Source organism: Macaca nemestrina, chromosome 3, assembly GCF_043159975.1.
Source record: "Macaca nemestrina isolate mMacNem1 chromosome 3, mMacNem.hap1, whole genome shotgun sequence".
NCBI lineage: Eukaryota > Metazoa > Chordata > Mammalia > Primates > Cercopithecidae > Macaca > Macaca nemestrina.
Window position 1 is genome coordinate 82912711 of NC_092127.1, and position 18619 is coordinate 82931329.

Here is an 18619-nt window from a genome sequence, read left to right on the forward strand (position 1 = left end):
CTCCTACAGTCTGTTTACTCTGTTGATAGTTTCTTTTGCTCTGCAGAAGCTCTTAAGTTTAATTAGGTCCCATTTGTCAATTTTTGCTTTTGTTGTGATTGCTTTTGGTTTCTTTGTCCTGAAATCTAAGCCCATTCCTAGGTTTAGGATGGTATTGCCTAGGTTGTCTTCCAGAGTTTTTATAGTTTGGGGTTTTACATTAAAGTCTTTTAACCCACCTTGAGTAGATTTTTGTATATGGTATAAGGAAGAGTTCCATCTTCAATCTTCTGCATACGGCTAGTCAGTTATCCCAGCACTATTTATTTAATAGGGAGTCTTTTTCCCATTTCTTGTTTTTTGTCAGCTTTGTCAAAGATCAGATGGTCTTAGATGTTTAGGCTCTCTAGTCTGTTCCATTAGTCTATGTGCCTGTTTCTTTACCAGTGCCATGCTGTTTTGGTTACTGTAGCCTTGCAGTATAGTTTGAAGTTGGGTAGCATGATGTCTCCAGCTTTGTTCTTTTTGCTTAGCATTGTCTTGGATATTCAGGCCCTTTTTTGGTTCCATATGAATTTTAAAATAGTTTTTTCTTGTTCTGTGAATATTGTCCTTGGTAGTTTGATAGGAATAGCATTGAAACTGTATATTGCTTTGGGCAGTACAGCCATTTTCATGATATTGATCCTTCCTATCCATAAGCATGGGATGTCTTTCCATTTGTTTGTGTCTTCTCTGATTTCTTTGAGTAGTGTTTTGTAATTCTCATTTTAGAGGTCCTTCACTTCCCTGGTGTGCTGTACTCCTAGGGAGTGTGTGTTTTGGGGGGGCAATTGTGAATGGGATTGCCTTTCTGATTTTGCTTTCAGGTTGGTTGTCATTGGTGTATAGGTGATTTTTGTACATTGATTTTGTATCCTGCAACCTCACTGAAGTTGTTTATCAGCTGAAGGAGCTTTTGGGTCAAGACTGCATGTTTTTCTAGATATAGAATCATGTCATCTACAGAGATAGTTTGACTTCTTCTCTTCCTATTTGAATGCACTTTATTTCTTTCTCTTGCCTCATTGTTCTGACTCGGTCTTTCAATAATGTGTTGCATAGAAGTGGTGAGAGAGGGCATTCTTGTCTTGTGCCAGTTTTCAAGGGGAATGCTTCCAGCTTGTGCCTATTCAGTATAATGTTGGCTGTGGTTTTGTCATAGATAGCTCTTATTATTTTGAAGTATATTCCTTCAATAGCTAGTTTATTGAGAGTTGTTAACGTGAATGGATGTTTAATTTTATCAAGTCTTTTCTGCATCTGTTGAGTTAATTATATGGTTTCTGTCTTTAGTTCTGCTTATGTAATGAATCACATTTATTGATTTTTTGCATGTCGAGCCAATCTTGCATCCCAGGGATGAAGCCTACTCGATCATGGTGAAGTAGCTTTTTGATGTGCTGCTGGATTAGGTTTACAAATATTTCATTGAGGATTTTTGCATCGATGTTCATCAAGGATGTTGGTCTGAAGTTTTATTTTTTTTATTGTGTCTCTGCCAGGCTTTGGTATGAAGTTGATACTGGCCTCATAGAATGAGTTAGGTAGAAGTCCCTTCTTCTAAATTTTTTTGGAATAGTTTCAGTAGGAATGGTACCAGCTCTTCCTTGTACATTTGGTAGAATTTGGTTTTGAATCCATCAGGTCCTGGGCTTTTTTTGGTTGGTAGGCTATTTATTACTGATTGAATTTCAAAGATCATTATTGGTCTGTTCAGGGAATCAGTTTCTTTCTGGCTCAGTCTTGGGAGGGTGTATATGTCCAGGAATTTATCCATCTCTTCTAGGTTTTCTAGTTTGCGTACATAGAGCATATGGTTATTTTTATTTCTGTGGGGTCAGTGGTTATATTTCATTAGTCATTTCTAATTGTGTTATTTGGATCTTCTTTCTTCTTAGTCTAACTAGTGGCCTATCTTATCAATTTTTTTCAAAAAACCAACTCCTGAATTTATTGCTCTTTTGAATGGTTTTTCATTTTTTGATTTCCTTCACTTCACCCCTGATTTTTTTTTAATTATTTCTCACATTTTATTAGCTTTGAGGTTGTTTTAGTCTCATTTTTCTAATTATTTCAGTTGTGAAGTTAGGTTGTTAATTTAACATCTTTCTAACTTTTTGATGTGGATATTTGGTGTTATGTATTTCCCTCTTAACATTGCCTTAACTGTGTCCCAGAGATTCTGGTATGTTGTATCTTTGTTCTCTTTATTTTAAAAGAACTTCTTGATTTCTGCCTTTTATTTTTTACCCAAAAGTCAATCAGGAGCATGTTGTTTAATTTCTATGTAATTGTATGGTTTTGAGTGATTTTTATTGTGTTGACTTCTATTTTCATTGTACTGTGGTCTGAGAGAATGTTTGGAATTACTTCAGTTCTTATACATTTATTGAGGATTGTTTTATGTCTAGTTATGTGGTCGATTTTAGAGTATGTGCCATGTGGTGATGAGAAGAATGTATATTCTTTTGGTTTTGGGTGAAGACGTCTGTAAAGTTATATCAGATTCATTTGGTCTAATGCTGAGTTTGGGTCCTGAATATCTTGTTAATTTTCTGCTTCAGTGATCTGTATAATACTGTCACTGTAGTGTTGAAGTCTTCCATTATGATTTTGTGGGAGTCGATGTCTCTTTGTAGGTCTCCAAGAATTTGCTTTATGAATCTGGGTGCTCCTGTATTGGGTTCATATGTATTTAGAATAGTTAGGTCTTGTTAAATTGAACCCTTTACCATTATATAATGCCCTTGTCTTTTTTTTTTTTTTGATCACTGTTGGTTTGAAATCTGTTTTATCTGAAATTAGGATTGCAACCCCTGCTTTTTTCTGTGTTTTATTTTCTTGGTAGATTTTTCTCCATCCCTTTATTTTGAGCTTATGAGTGTCATTATGTGTGAGATACGTCTCTTGAAGACAGCATATTATTGGGTCTTACTTTTTTATCCTGCTTGCCACTCTGTTCCTTTTAAGTGGGGTATTTGGACCATTTACATTCAAGATTCGTATTGATATGTGTGGATTGGTTTTTGTCATTGTGCTGTTAGCTGGTGGTTATGTTGGCCTGTTTGTGTGGTTGCTTTACAGTGACATTGGTCTGTGTTTAAGTGTGTTTTTGTATTCGCTGGTAGTGATCTTTCTATATTTAGTGCTCCTTTCAAGATCTCTTTCTTATAAGGCAGGTCTGGTAGTAATGAAGTCCCTTAATATTTGCTTATCTGAAAAGGATCTTATTTCTTCTTCACTTAGAGAGTTTAGTTTAGCTAGATATGAAATTCTTGGTTGAAGACTTTTTTCTCTCAGAATATTCAATATAGTCCCCTAATCTCTTCTGGCTTGTAGGGTTTCAGCCGAGAGGTCTGCTGTTAGCCTGATGGGAATCCCTTTGCAGGTGACCTGCCCTTTCTCGCTAGATGCCTTTAACATTCTTTCTCTCATTTCAACCTTGGAAAATTTGACAGTTATGTGTCTTGGGTATGATCTTGTGTAGAATCTTGCAGGAGGTCTCTGTATTTCCTGAATTTGACTCTTGGCCTCTCTACAAGGTTAGGGAAGTTTTCATGGAAGAATCCTGAAATGCATTTTCCAAGTTGTTTGCTCTCTCCCCCTCTCTTTCAGGGATGCCAATGATTTATATATTCAGTTTCTTTACATAATTTCATACATTTTGGAGGCTTTGTTCATTACTTTTTATTCTTTTTATTATTATTATTTTAGTCTGACGTCTTATTTCAAAGAACCAGCTTTCAAATTGTGAGATTCTTTCATCAGCTTGGTTTATTCTGCTGTTAATACTGGTGATTGCATTGTAAAATTCTTGTGTTTTTCATCTCTGTCCAATTTGTTAAGTTCTTTTTTATACTAGCTATTTCATCCTTCAGCTACTGTATCACTTTATTGTGATTCTTAATTTTCTTGGATTGGGTTTTGCCATCCTCCTGAATTTCGATTATCTTTGTTCCTGTCCATATTCTGAATTCTATTTCTGTCATTCCAGCCAGTTCAGCATGATTAAGAATTCTTGTTGGAGAACTGGTGCAGCCATTTGGAAGACATATGACACCCTGGCCACTTTAGTTACTGGAGTTCTTGCATTGGTTCTTTCTCACCTCTGCATGTGGGTGTTCCTTTAACTGTGGTATAGATTAAGTACAGTCAATAGACTTCTTTTCTGGATATTTTCACTGGGATGAGTATTTGTATAGGGTCTTTATTGGAAGCTGACTTCCTGTCTTTGGTTTTAGAGTGGGGTATGTTAGTGAGGTATTTTTTGTGTTGAAGCTTTGGGGTTTATCCAGCAGCTGACACTTAGGCTTATTGGTCAGTTGGTAGACTTTTGTTCAGTAGTTTGGCTCCCTTATGTTTCCTCAGAGTTGCAGCCATGTTCCCTCTCAGTGCTCTGAAAGTATGGGCTCCTCTCCCCCTTGAGTGCCCGCTATAGTTCATGACTTGGCACTCTGGACTGCCCACTGCAGCTCTGGGATAATCTCAGAGTTTATATTCCTTCCACAGCTTAGAGGCAGTAGAGGAAGAGATCTTAGTAGTGGTTGTGGCCAAGGGTCATTTTCTTGACTCCTGGGGGCTCCTCCCCAGAGAGATACAGGTCAGCAATCACTCAGCGAAGTCAGCCCAAAATGGAAGTTTGTTCTGTGGGCCCAAGCCAGGAGTTTCCTGACTGGTGATGAGCTTTGGGGAGTGTGTGGGACCTGTGGGAGATGGACTGGCCTCCTCTCCTTGGTTCAACTGCAGTTTGTTGGAGGTATGGATAAGGCACTTAAGGTCTTTGCTTCTTCATTAGTTCAAGGGTGGGAAGGGCAGTTCCACTGCAGAGACAATGGCAGAGAGGCTTTTATTTGCCCCTGGAGGCTCTGTACAGGGAGTTGCTGACTTTGTACTGGCCCAATAGTTCTGGTGGGGGGTGGCTGGAACCTCAGGCCTGGAGGATCTGCCCAGTAAGGAGATATGAGAACAGGAACCCATGTAATAGTCTGGCCACTTTTCTATAGGGCTGCTGCAGTATGCTTGGGGCCCACTCTAGGCCCTAATCATCTCAGATTTTCCAGAACCTGGAGGTGTCACCAGTGAAGGCTGTGAAACAGCAAAGATGGCAGCCTGTTCCTCGCTCTGGGAGCTTTGTCCCAGGGAGGTGTGGACCTATTGCTGGTTTAAGGGCACCTGTACAAAGTGGCTGGAGACCCTGGTTGAGAGGTCCTGCCCAGTGAGGAGGAACAGGATCAGAACCTGCTTAAAAAAGCAGTCTGCAGTCTGGCCACATTTTGGTAGAGCATCTATGCTGTGCTGTGGGATTCCTTCTGCCCTGAGTCAGCTCAGACTCTCCAAAGCCTGAAGGCTGGAATGGCTAAGGTGTCTGGACAGCAAAGATAGCAACCCACCCCTCTCCCTGGGAACTCCTTCTTAGGGAGGTGCAGTGCCACTTCTGGTAGCTGGCTGGATCCCAAGCCAATAGGTCTTATCTTGTGAGATGCCGTGGAAGTGGGGCCTGCAGGTTGTTACTACTCAGCCTTCTGGATTCGGCCTCTTTCCTACGGGTATGTACAGAAGTCTAACCTTCTACTTTGCCGAAGCTGCAGCTACTTTTGCCAGAAAACCCAGTAATAATCTAAGGCTTGAGGGTCTCCACCCATGCCTGAGCAGTTGCTCTGCCAAGACTTCATGTAGATCTGTCCGTCAGACTGAAGACTGAAGGCCCTGGTGGAGTGGGTTCACAAGGAGATCTCCTGACCTGAGGGTTGCAAAGACCTGTGAGAGAAGTGTGTTTTCCTGTGGCCGCTCATTCACTCACCACTTCCCTTGGGTGGGGGAGTATCCCCTGGTTCCATGTTGTTCCCAGGTGGGTCATTGTCCTTACTTTTCTTCATTCTCTGTGGGTCAAGTTGTTTCCTTGACTAGTCCCACTGCAAATACCTGGATGCTTCAGCTGAAGGTGTAGTATTTACTTGCCCCCTTCTGATTTTCTCCATGAGAACCATGCACACTAGCTGCTTCTGGCCACGCACACTAGCTGCTTCTTGAATAGACTGAAGTAAATTGACTTCTAATAATAGCAGTCTTTAAGTTCTTACACTGTGCCAAACTTGGTGCTGGTCTTATGATGTAGATACTGTTGTTATCTCTGTTTTACTGATAAACTGAAGCTTAAAGACGTTAAGCAACTTTCCCAAGGCCATATAACTAGTACTTGGCAGAGACAGTCTTGTGCTTCTGAATTTTACACTATTTGGCAGGTGCCTATCTGGTCTCTGTGTAGGACAGTAGAGCATAAACAAGATTGAAATTAATAGAAATTAATGAGTCAGCGAGACATGCATTGATGCCTCTAAACGATATATATTCATTCAGATGCTATACACATTTCTTCAAATCTTATACACAAAATAAGCTATTACCTTCAGTACCTGTGTGTATAAGAGGCCTAATCCCAGATCCCAACTGAACAAATCTACCTGTGGTTATCTTTATACAGATGTAGCCACAGAATCAAGGAAAATTGAAGTATTTCAAATTTTAGAAAGCAATATTGCAACACTTTGAGGGAGGAAACATGATAGAAAGATCCTTTCCTACTATATTGACATAATTTATAATATTTAATTCATTCAAAACCGTTTTAATAAAAATTTCCCTAAAACTACTAATATGCTGATGTTTTTTAAAGCCTATTGAAATTTTAATTATATTTTAAAAATAATTATCTTTGTACAGTAACTCTTAATTCTTACCAAGGTAAATCTTCACAATTAAAGTCTAGGATTTATGTGACTTTAACAATCTGTTTAAAAAGTAATTACATATTTAATACTAGGATATTTTTGAAATAATTTTATTTCTCCCTTGCCACAAAATGTGACCCTGCACAATATGGAAAAAAAAGAAACTTTCTGTAATACCTTTTCCTTCCCCAGAGGAAGTAAATTATTTTTGAAATGTTGTTCACATTACTTATAATGTCCCTGTATCATGTTTATCTTCTGTTTTGCTTTTATACATCATTTAAATGTATACACAGTTCTTACCTCTTTATATAGGTGAAATTTTTTTTTCCTAAATTGTGCTTCCAGGAGATTTAATGTCTAAGAATATATTTCATCTCATCTTTTTTTTAACCTATGTAAAATGATTTAAGTGATAGCTTATGAAAGGTAGGGAGGCAATCTTATCCACAGGCAAAATAAGCTGTCTACCAATAAATTTAAGGGACGGCCTCACCACTACCACCACGCCCCCTTCAGAACCGTCACTTGATGCCTGAAACGCTACTGTAAGGCTTCAGTCATTTAGCTTGTGTTATGAATAGTCTCCGTTAAAATACAGAAAGCCTGCAGCTGACAAAATTTTAACCTATGTTCAGTTTTTGTGATTGTAGGAGAGAAGCAGCACATTAAGGTGCCAACAATCTTAGGGAACTACCTAAACCCCAATGTGGGCCAAGGGAATGGAGGATACAGAAAAAGAAAGCTGAAGGACATGAAGACAGACTTTACCCACCTAACAATAAAAACATAATCCCAAAACTTCAGTATAAGAAAAAACCCTAATGTGGTCTAAACTCTTTAATACTAAATTCAAAGGCTCAGAGAGGCAAAACAGCAGTTTTTGTTGAAATCACATTTTTTTGTTTGCTTTTAGAAGATAGAAACATGAAATGTTAATCTAGTTAAAAATCAAGCCAGATATATTTGTTCTTCAATGTATTTTGAGAATTTCAAAGCAAACAAAAATTGCATTTTATAAGGAGGCAATAGAAAATGTTTCTCATGTAGTGACATAAATTTCAGATGTTAATAGTTTCCATGGTCATACACAAGCAAACTCTTGTTTTCTTTAATAGTTATAAATATTTAGGGTTTCAGTTTTCTTGGAGTTCATATTAAGAGAGGTCTTAGTCATGTAATTGTGGATCCAACTTATGTTATCTGTAAACAGCAATACTTTAAAGGAATGTTACTCATTTGCTTGAAATCAAGGCTGAGTTTTTGCTCAAGGCTGAGCTTTACTTGTAAAACTCTTACCTTTTGATTTTTTTGAAAAATGTTAGCATCTAAAACTATACCAAAGACAACCTCAGGCTTAAATTTGTGTTTTGAAAAACACATGAACTCAATTGTATTCATTATTTCATTATGGCACATCCATCGTTAGTGAACACTAGTATTACTCTTGTCTCTTTGTCCTTAAGAATTAATTTATAAAAACTTCTTCAAAGCAATTTAAAGATACTCATGATCAGAGCAGGCTAGATACTGATGAGAAGGTTTAGTAAGATTTTTTTCATCTCATTTGGACTTAGGTTCAATCTATCTAAATTAAAATTTCCATCCAATTGTATTCCCATATTTTAATGGGCTTTGTATAACGTGGGAGTATATGATAGCAACTGCTGAGGAATGTCGTCATGTCTGGATTGTTAGTTATGAAAGGTATATTAGCTGTTAAAGAGTTTCTATTTGCTGTGTGAACCAGCCATGACCCCAGTTCCTAGAGTGCCATACAGTCTCATTCAATTAGCCAGCCTGTCCTGTTTAAGGACCTGCTTTGCCAGTCAATGGGAAAATAGAGTTTAATTACAGCACCCCTGCCCACCAGAAGCTCATAGTCTTATAACTAAAATAGATATGTGAAATAGATAATTGCAGTATAATATGAAATGGTCTATGTCTGAAGCATACCCAAATTCCTGGAAATATAGGATGGGCACCTAAACCAAGTGATGTCTGACATGAGTCTTAAAAAACAAGTAGAAGTTAGTAACCCAGCAAAGAAGAGAAAGAAGGCATTGAAAAACTACATTGTTTGAGGCCCAGAGAAGGTGAGAAGGACACTTTTAGGAAGTTACAAGAACTGTGGATGAATATGTCTGGAATATATGAGAATTAGTAATGAGACTAGAGTAGGTAAAAGTAGCTTCATTGAAAATGTCTCATAACATGCTAAGAAATTTGGGTTTCATTCCAAAGGCAGTGAGAAACTTAAAAAATTCTAAACCAGATATATTTGGTTTATGCCATGCTCAGATTTTTATTTCAGAAAAATTACTTTAATGCATTGTAAAGGATGGATGAGGGTAGAGATAATCTTGCACGCAAAATTAGGATTGAATTATCCAGGAATTTGATGTGTATAATCATTCTTTCGTATCCTGTCATAAAGAGTGAGGTCCCTAGCTTTTCCCTAAATAGACTAGTTTTAGTGGGCCTATGCTGAAGAAAATCCAGAGAAATTACTTTTGTTGCTGTTTCTTTCCCTTTTCTCAAAGTGTGTGCTGACAAAGGGAAATTCTATATCGTTGACACTTGGAAGCATTGTTAGATACTGGTGCCACTGGTTAGGGTGCCACAGAAGGCACCTTAGCATATTTGCTGCTGATACTAGTTACTCCAGGTTTGGCAAAATTCTGAAATTCATTTACTCACCAAATATGTAAGTGATATTCCAAGCATTCTATTAATCATTGCAAGAGATTCAAAGATGAGCCCGGCGCAGTGGCTCACGCCTGTAATCTCAGCACTTTGGGAGGCCGAGGCGGGCGGATCACGAGGTCAGGAGATCGAGACAATCCTGACTAACACGGTGAAACCCCGTCTCTACTAAAAATACAAAACATTAGCCAGGCATCGTGGCGGGCGCCTGTAGTCCCAGCTACTCAGGAGCCTGAGGCAGGATAATGGTGTGAACCCAGGAGGCGGAGCTTACAGTGAGCTGAGATCGTGCCACTACACTCTGACCTGAGTGACAGAATGAGACACTGTCTCAGGAAAAAAAAAAAAAAAAAGATTCAAAGATGAAATAAATATAATACTCATCGTTTCTATCAGTTGTTTAGATAGAAGTCATTTTCATTAGAATATTTTATATAAAATCAAATTGCTGTTATGAGAGATGTACAGATACTGTGGGAAGGGAAAATTTCATGGATGAAACATTTGAAGAATGGATGTTTGTGCAAAAATAAGGAGAAAAAGGTATTTAGAAAGAGAAAACTACAGGAGATAGAAAACATATTGGTAACATGCATGATTTAGTTTGGTTAGAATTAAAGTAGTTAGGTTCTGTTCATGAGGACTGAACTGAGGAATACGGGCTTTGTCCTATAGGCTGTCATAGAAAGTTTCTCAGAAAGGATATGATAATCAGAACGCTTTGCTTTTAAATTTTTTCTCTGTCAATATTGTAAATCAAGTGTATTTCCAAGAGAAAAGACAAAAGTTGGAGAAAACAGTTACTACAGTAGTTTAAGCTCAAGACAAATCAATATCTGAAATAGGCAAGGGGTAATGGGAATAAAAATGTGAGTACAGGATTTATAAGAGCAGCAGCATATTGGATGTTGCTATTAATAAGATGTTGGAAATGAGATTTTTGACTGTTTGATTTGGGGGAAGGTGATGCCATTCAAAGTATCAATAGATTTAGCAAAGAAAATAATAATATCTAAACATCATTTTTGTATCAGTTAATGCTATTTAGTTATGTTATCTATGAGAGAACTATGGGTTTAATTTCATATTTCTTTTTGGCTGTTGATATACTAAAGGTAAAACCTTCAGTTTGGGCTGAAAAGTCTATAACACTAATTATAATTAGTTAACCCAGCAGACAAACAGCCAAAAAGCAAAGGTAGGTAGATGTTCTTGAGTGGTTTGGTGAAATACTGGTGTGGGTTGTCTTTAGAGATACGACATCACTAAGTGTGGCATCCAACAAAAATGCTGTGCTCTTTTAGGATTTAAAAAAACATGAGCTGGTTTCTGTGTTGAATTTTAAGCAATATTTTAAAGGAATTTTCAAATCTTTTTGTAAATTAAAGAATCTTTTTGAATATTCTTGGTTAAATACCATGTAATTTACTTATACACTGTACCTATATACTTAGACCTGATCTTTTTCTGTTTGATTGAAGTACAGCATATCTACTTACAGCATTGTTTTGTAGACTGAATTATGAATACAGGAAAGTTTTCGTATCTTAGAAACCTAGAAGATAATATACATCACCCCTACCTGTTAATGATATTCTGATAATCCAAGTTATTTATCAGAAGCTTACAGTAATTTTTTTAATCTGTCTGTGCTTTGGGCTATCAAATTCTGTTTAATGCAAAATTTTGATTTTGTTCTAAGTATACATTCAAATGCTTTTGGTAATATCTGCCAAATGGAATGTTGATCTGAATGGTTTATTTGCAGGGAGGGGTACAATTTATTCCAAGACGGGGTAAGATATATAATGTAAGGTCACCATATGCCAAAGAAAATTCATATGTTTACTGGAATGTATCCTGTAGTGCATTCATAGTAGTAAACAACCATATTCAAACATGTGGTGAAGTGACTGCTACCATAACTGGATGCTTTTATGCTTTCATAACTATTATTATTCCAGTCTAGAGATTTCATTGTAATTACTGCTGACTTCTGTAATGATGTTTTTTATCTTTTAACTCTTTCAAGTATGTCATCAAAAATTCTCATTTCCTATGAACCCTGAAAGTTAAAAATTAGTATTTATGGATACTATTGCCACTTTTGCCAAAACCTAACCAAAAATTGTAATGTCATTGTTGGGATTACAATATCATGATATATATGTGATTGGGGCTAATTGCCCCATAAATACTTTGGGTACTATTTCCTTAATAGTAGTATTTCCTCTGAACTGGGTTCTTTGAAGCTCTAGCTTTTTAAATTCTTCGTTTATAAAATAGCATAGTGTCTGACTATTGAATATTATACTCATTATAGAACCTCTTTAAGTGTGGTTATTTTTTACCCCATATCTGTGTTTATATAATGAGAAATGCCTTTTTAAAATGTAAAACATTAGTGTAGAGGGTTAAGATTTTTATCTATATTAGACAGAAAGCAATAAAGTGACAGTCATACTTCTAAAATATGTAGTGTTGCATGTTCATCTCTAACCCTACCTTTGTGTGAAGGTCCTGTGTATACTTGTTTTCCACTGTAATATAGTGAAATAAAACCAAAGTTCTTAGAGCCTGGAAAAATGTGCTTATCTCAACATATTCTCCATCATTTCTCTTTACTTGCCAGATTTTACTCATGACTGATGACAGTCAACTATGGTTATTCAGTCACCGTATGTCAAAAATTTTCTTCTATTTCCCTCTTTATTTATTCTTCCTAATACAAAATATACAGAAATCTGTTCCTGGCTCAGTTTCCAAATACCTCATATTTTATTCTGATTATGAAGGACTCAACAAGTGAAAAAAGTATCCATCTGCCTAGATTTACAATATAATCTGACCACCTCTCAAATGTCTAGAAGTTGCCTAAAGCAGTTCTATTTCATCTAATGCTGTATGCGTCACATGAGAAATTGTATTGTAGGCAATGTAAGTAATTTCCAAGGAAAAAAGAAAAGATTTCTAAATGACCAAAGTTGTCTTCATTGTCTGACTTATTTAAACAACAGGCTATTCATTGTAAATACACTTATTTATAACTAGGCCAATCTCATTCTCCTCTGCTGTTTGCCAATAATGCATTCACCTCTGCTGTTTGCCAGTAATGATAGAAAATTTAGAGGTTTAACCACCATGTCTAAAGACATTCATGCTTACCCAGTCATTTTTGTGCTAGAAGTTTCATGATAAGAGTGTTCTTGGATGAGTGTTCTTAGATATTATCCAAGAATTTTTGGTTGAAGTAGATTAAGAATAAGGAAAGCGTGGTTTAAAACTGTTTCTTTTATGCCTTATTTTCCAAACTGTAGCCTAAAAAAGGTTTGGAATCATTTTGTATTTTGAAAAACTTTCTCTTTCAAAAAAGACTCTGTTGCCGTCATATTTTGTGAAGCATTTTAATATTTAATCTAGATTTTAACAAATCACAAGGATAATATAATAACTTTATGACATACTTCTAGTAACTGAAAGGAGTTTAGATTAAAATCTTTAAAGGCACATAATAAATAGGTGATATTGAACCTACAAAATCACCTTAATACTTATCTATGATTATAGATATAGTTACTAGATATGGTGATTTAGATATAGATAGGTACTTTTTTAACCAAATACAGTAGTCACTAAATTTATCTATTAAACAGTTCTTCTTTTAGAGTCAGAGTCTTCTAATTTTCTAATAAGTGGCTGAACAAATTTTATGGAAGAGGCCCTTAAAGGTGACTTTGCATGTAACGCTTAACACAGTCTGAGCATTATCTTTTATGTCTTTTATTTCCGATTTTCAAAGGAGAGAATCTCATTGGCTCGGCCTGCATCATATATCCATCATCACCCTCCCCTCCACCATCCGGTCAGTCGTGGTTATAGCAGGATCATCTGATACCAATATGACAGCCTAGACTCACCCTTTCCTCAGGGTCAATGGCTGGTGCTCTTCCAAACAAGAAAACAGCAGGTGGGCAGGCAACCCAAACATGTCTGCTACAGCATTTGACCAGGATAGATTTGTATTGCTTTTGCTACTTTAAACACACTAAAAAAGAGAAGATGTTCATGGTTGGTGAAGGTTGTTTGATAAATATGGAAACACTCTCTGGCAACTGATTCAGGCCTGGACAGATGTGGATATAGGTGCTGAGAATACATGAGTTGTTAGGTTCTTAGTTTGTGTTATAAAAAATTTTCATTTTAAAAAGTAGATCTTTACTGAAAATAAAGTACTTTCAGTTTTTTTTTAAAAAAAGTACCATCAGAGTAATTATATTCTGAGAGAAAAGTCATGACTCTTCAGGAAAACTACAGTTGGGAATATTGAATAATTAGAAATGTTTGAAAAACTAATGCTGATGAATTTCAAAGGTAATCTATGCATGATCATAAATTCTCTTCCCATTCTAGAAAATGTCAACTAAACAATGTCCACTGGAATGTTAATGTTGATTCTCTCTCCTTTCATTTTTCAGAACTTATTTATGGTTCTTTCTCTCACTATTAATGTCATATTCTTTTCTTTAAAAGAAATGATGAAGCAGCAGCTGACTAGAAAATTTAAATTGTAAGATATGTAGTCCATCTCCACTATCTCCACTCATTATAGAACCTCTTTAAATATGGTTATTGTTTACCCCATATCTGTGTTTATGTAATGAGAAATGCTTTTGATGTAAAATCCTTTTACATCTTTGGCTAGTCATCTTCCTTTCTCTCTTCTACTTCATTTTCAAATTTAATTTTTTTTTTCTCTTGGAGGTGCCTTACTTCATTTAGATAAATATACATATGAGCTGGAAGATGTTTAGTACTCTCTTCTGGGAGTCACCTAGCTCTGTGAGTTTCCCTCAGACACTCATGATTGCACACAAATAAATGTTTTCCTTAAACTTTCCTTCTCAGCTTTATTCGTGGTCACATTTCAGGAAGCATCAACATTCCATTCAGTGCTGCCTTCACTGCAGAAGGGGAGCTTACCCAGGGCCTTTACACTGCTATGCTCCAGAACTTCAAAGGGAAGGTCATTGTCATCGTGGGGCATGTGGCAAAGCACACAGCTGAGGTAATTATATTCAGAAATGTCATATGTACATATGATGAGTGATTTACCTGCCTTCGATGTGAAGGTTATCTAAAAGTATATTTCTTCAGGAGTTGGTCACAAATAATATGAGTTTTGAAGATTTGTCTGTGTTATTATGGAAGAGTTTGTCTGTAATTGAAGCATTTTTCCCTCAGTGTTCAGCATCAGGATCAACAGTAACCTTAAAAAATCAAAATGATAACCTAAGGCTGTTTTTTTCTGACTGCTTTCTGAAATTGCAAAGTAGCTTGAATTCCATCCATTGGAGAAAAACAGTAGTGTTCAAGTGTGGGCTCTGAGAGCTGGTCATGATGAGATTCGTTAGATTTAGAAATTGTGTTTACTATAGAGTCAAAGCTTCTTGATGATAGAGAATTCAGGAAGAATGTCAACTGTCAGACATGAGAAATATATGAAACAATAAAATGGCTTCCTTCTTCCATGACTATGTTCTAAGCAAATTGAAAAATAAAACAAAGAGTAGCATATGAAGGCCAAAAATATATTTATTTTTTAATAAAAGACAAATTGAAGACTGTAGCTTAGTATGAGAGCCAAATGGGCTTACTTAAAAACAAGCAGGCAGAGAAGGTATCTAAATATAGGCAGTGTTGAACAAGTACAGGATCTTTCTCTAAAGGGGAAGAATCTGCTCCTAGAAAAATAGAGGTAACTTGCTCCCTGCAGACAGCTTTTTTCTAAAAGGAAGATAAATAGGACTGAACCTCCCTAAATTTACCAGTCAAATAAATCCTTCAACCTCCTAGGGCAGAGAGAATAGAGGGACAAAAAGAAAGGCCAGGAATATGCTTAGGAAAATTCTGTCATCAGGGAAATCAGGAGTGGAGACAAAATATTTGCCTTGATTGTACATATTCCTATGAACACTACTGAAATGTGGTCACTGAAAATTTCAGATTAGAACTTTAAAACTTTTTTTTTTTTTAACTCTTAGAAATCAGAGAAATAACCTAAAATCTCTTTTATTATAAAAACTAATAACCACACTTTGTTGAACACTTGGAAAATATAGAGACCAAAAAAGGAAATAAAAAGTATGCATGATTTTACCACCTGGGAGGCAAAAAACACTTCTTGAATTTTTTTACTGGAAAATTATAATTCCTCCATTCAACTCAATTCTAAAATTAGCTAAAGATAACCCTCCTATCCCCACCTGCACACACCCAGTACTGATACAAACTCAGAAAAAAAGGAAACATGAAAATACTTTGCTCTTTTATTCCTAGAGCAAGTGTGTATGAAGTCCATGAAAACGACATATAAAGGTTACATTTAGAGAACTATGCCATATGATTTCATAGTAAGGAACTAGGTTATTGATTTTTCCAAATTTAATGCCTTCACTATAATTTTTAAGTCCTTTAAGTTTTTGCTTTTCATAGAGCAAAATCGAGAGGAATAGAAATTTCCCATATACCCACTACCCCACACATGCACAACCTTTCCCGTTATCAGCCTCCCCCATCAGAGTGGTACATTTGTTACAATTGATGAACCTTCATTGACACATCATTGTCATCCAAAGTCCACAGTTTACATCAGGTCTCACTCTTGGTGTTGTATATTATTTTTAATTCGTAATAAATTTTTATTAACTTTTATTTTAGGTTCAGGGGTACATGTGCAGGTATGTTATATAGGTAAACTCATGTCACAGGTGTTTGTTGTACAGCTTATTTTATCACCAAGGTACTAAGCCTAGTACCCAATAGTTATTTTTTCTGCTTCTCTTCCTCCTCCCACCCTCCACTCTCAAATAGGGCCCAGTGTCTGTTTTACCATCTTTGTTAGAAATTTAAAACTTTAAAAGTCAGATTAGAACTTTAAGACTTCTTATCATAAACCATTTTAAGCATCCAACAATCCATGTCTCAGAAGTACAGGACTGATGGCAGCATTAACTTTTTTTTTTTTTTTTCTTTTCTGAGATGGAGTCTTGCCCTGTCACCCAGGCTGGAGTGCAGTGACACAATCTCAGCTCACTGCAAGCTCTGCCTCCTGGGTTCATGCCATTCTCCTGCCTCAGCCTCCTGAGTAGCTGGGACTAGAGGTGCCCGCCACCACGCCTGGCTAATTTTTTGTATTAGTAGAGACGAGATTTCACCGTGTTAGCCAGGATGGTCTCAATCTCCTGACCTCATGATCTGCCCGCCTCAGCCTCCCGAAGTGCTGGGATTATAGGCGTGAGCCTCCACACCCGGCCAGCATTAACTTTTAACACTAAATGTTCACTAAATGAAAGTCATTCTTAATGATGAAACTTAACTAACCATACTAAAGTTAGTTCATACTAAAGAAGTATGCAAGTGGATATTACTTCTAAGTTATAAATAACTCACCTATCTTTTATATAGATTATATATAAAAGTTATATATAATAGTTATATATAACTATTTCTACCATCCAACAACAGAGAACAATCCAAATACACCTATTTCAGAGAAAGTCAGACTAGTAACTCATATGATTTGGCTATTTGTCCCCTCCAAATCTCATGTTGAAATATTATCTCCAATGTTGGAGGCTGGCCTGGTGGGAGGTGTTTGGATCATGGGGGCAGATCCCTCATGAATGGCTTGATGTCCTCTCCATGGTAATAAGTGAGTTCTCACTGTGTTAGTTCACATGAGAGCTGGTTGTTTAAAAGGCTGGCTCTTCCTCCTTTCTCTTGTTCCTGCTCATGCCATGTGACATGCTGACTCCCTGTTACCTTCCACCATGATTATAAGGTTTGTGAGACTTCATCAGAGATAGATGTCAGCACCATGCTTTCTGTAAAACCTGTAAAACTGAGAGCCAATTAACCATCTTTTTTTAATATATTATCCATTCTCAGGTATTTCTTTATAGCAACACAAGAATAAACTAACACAGATAATTGGTACCAGGAATGGGGTGTTGCTATTAAATACCTGAAAATGTGGCAAAAGCTTTGGAACCGGGTAATGAGCAGAGGTTGAAAGAGTTTGGAAGGCTCAGAAGAAGACAGGAAAATGAGAAAAAGTTTGAAACTTCTTAGAGACTGATTAAATGGTTATATCCACAATGCTCATAGAGATATGGACAATGAAGTCCAGGCTGATTAAGTCTTAGGTGGAAATCAGGGAGTTATCGGGAACTGGAGTAAAGATTACCCATGTTAAACCCTGGCAAAGAACTTGACAGCAGTGTGTTTATGTCATAGGGATCTGAGAAGTTTGAACTTAATTATGGTGACAAGATACCTGGCAGGAAAAAAAAAAAAGTCTAAGCAGCAAAGCATTCAAGAAGTGGTATGGCTGCCTCTAACACCCTAAATTATATATGGAAGCAAATAAAAGACAGCAGAGCATAAAAATTTAGAAAACTTGTAGCCCAGCCCTATGGTAGAAAAAATCCAAGCAGGCTACTGAGCAATCATTTGCTAGAGAGATTAGCATGACTAAAAAGGAGCCAAGACAATGGGTAAAAGGCCTTGAAGGCATTTCAGAGTTCTTGGGGACAGCCCTTCTCATCACAGGCCCAGAGGCCTAGGGAAGAAGAATGGTTTCGGGGGTCAGGCCCAGGACCTCACTTCCCTGCACAGCCTCAGGACAGTGCTCCCTGCATCCGACCACTCAGGCTCCAGCCACAGCTCAACTGGGCCAAGGTAAAGCTCAGGCTGCCACCCTGGAGGGAGCAAGCCATAATCCTTGGCAGCTTTCATGTGATGTTCAGCCTGCAGATGCACAGAATGCAAATGTGAAGGAAGCTTGGCAACTCCCAACTGGATTCCAGAGCATATATGGGGAAGTCTGGATACCCAGGAAGAAGCCTACTACCGGAGCAGAGCCCCCACAGAGAAACTATACTAGGGCAGTGCTAATGGGAAATGTAGAGTGGGAGCCCCTGCAGAGTCCCCACCAGGGAACCGTCTAGGGGAGCTTTGCGAAGTGGGATGCCACCCTCCAGACCTGAGACTGGTAGAGCCATTGTCAGCTTGCAGCCACAGTGTGAAAAAGCCATAGGTACTCAACTCCAACCTGTGAGAGCAGCCACAGGGGTTGCATCTTGGAAAGCCACAGGGACAAACCT

At 37.2% G+C, this 18619-nt stretch overlaps 1 protein-coding gene across 3 annotated transcripts in view; it reads left to right on the forward strand.

Moving 5' to 3' along the window:
- The window catches only part of LOC105486299 (TBC1 domain containing kinase), a 236237-nt gene that overhangs the window by 181802 nt on the left and 35816 nt on the right, over positions 1 to 18619 (forward strand). For all 3 annotated transcript variants that reach the window (XM_011749118.2, XM_011749117.2, XM_011749119.2), the window contains one exon: positions 14361 to 14520. In XM_011749118.2, the coding sequence (XP_011747420.1) occupies positions 14361 to 14520 (160 nt within the window). The remainder of the gene's footprint in view (positions 1 to 14360; positions 14521 to 18619) is intronic.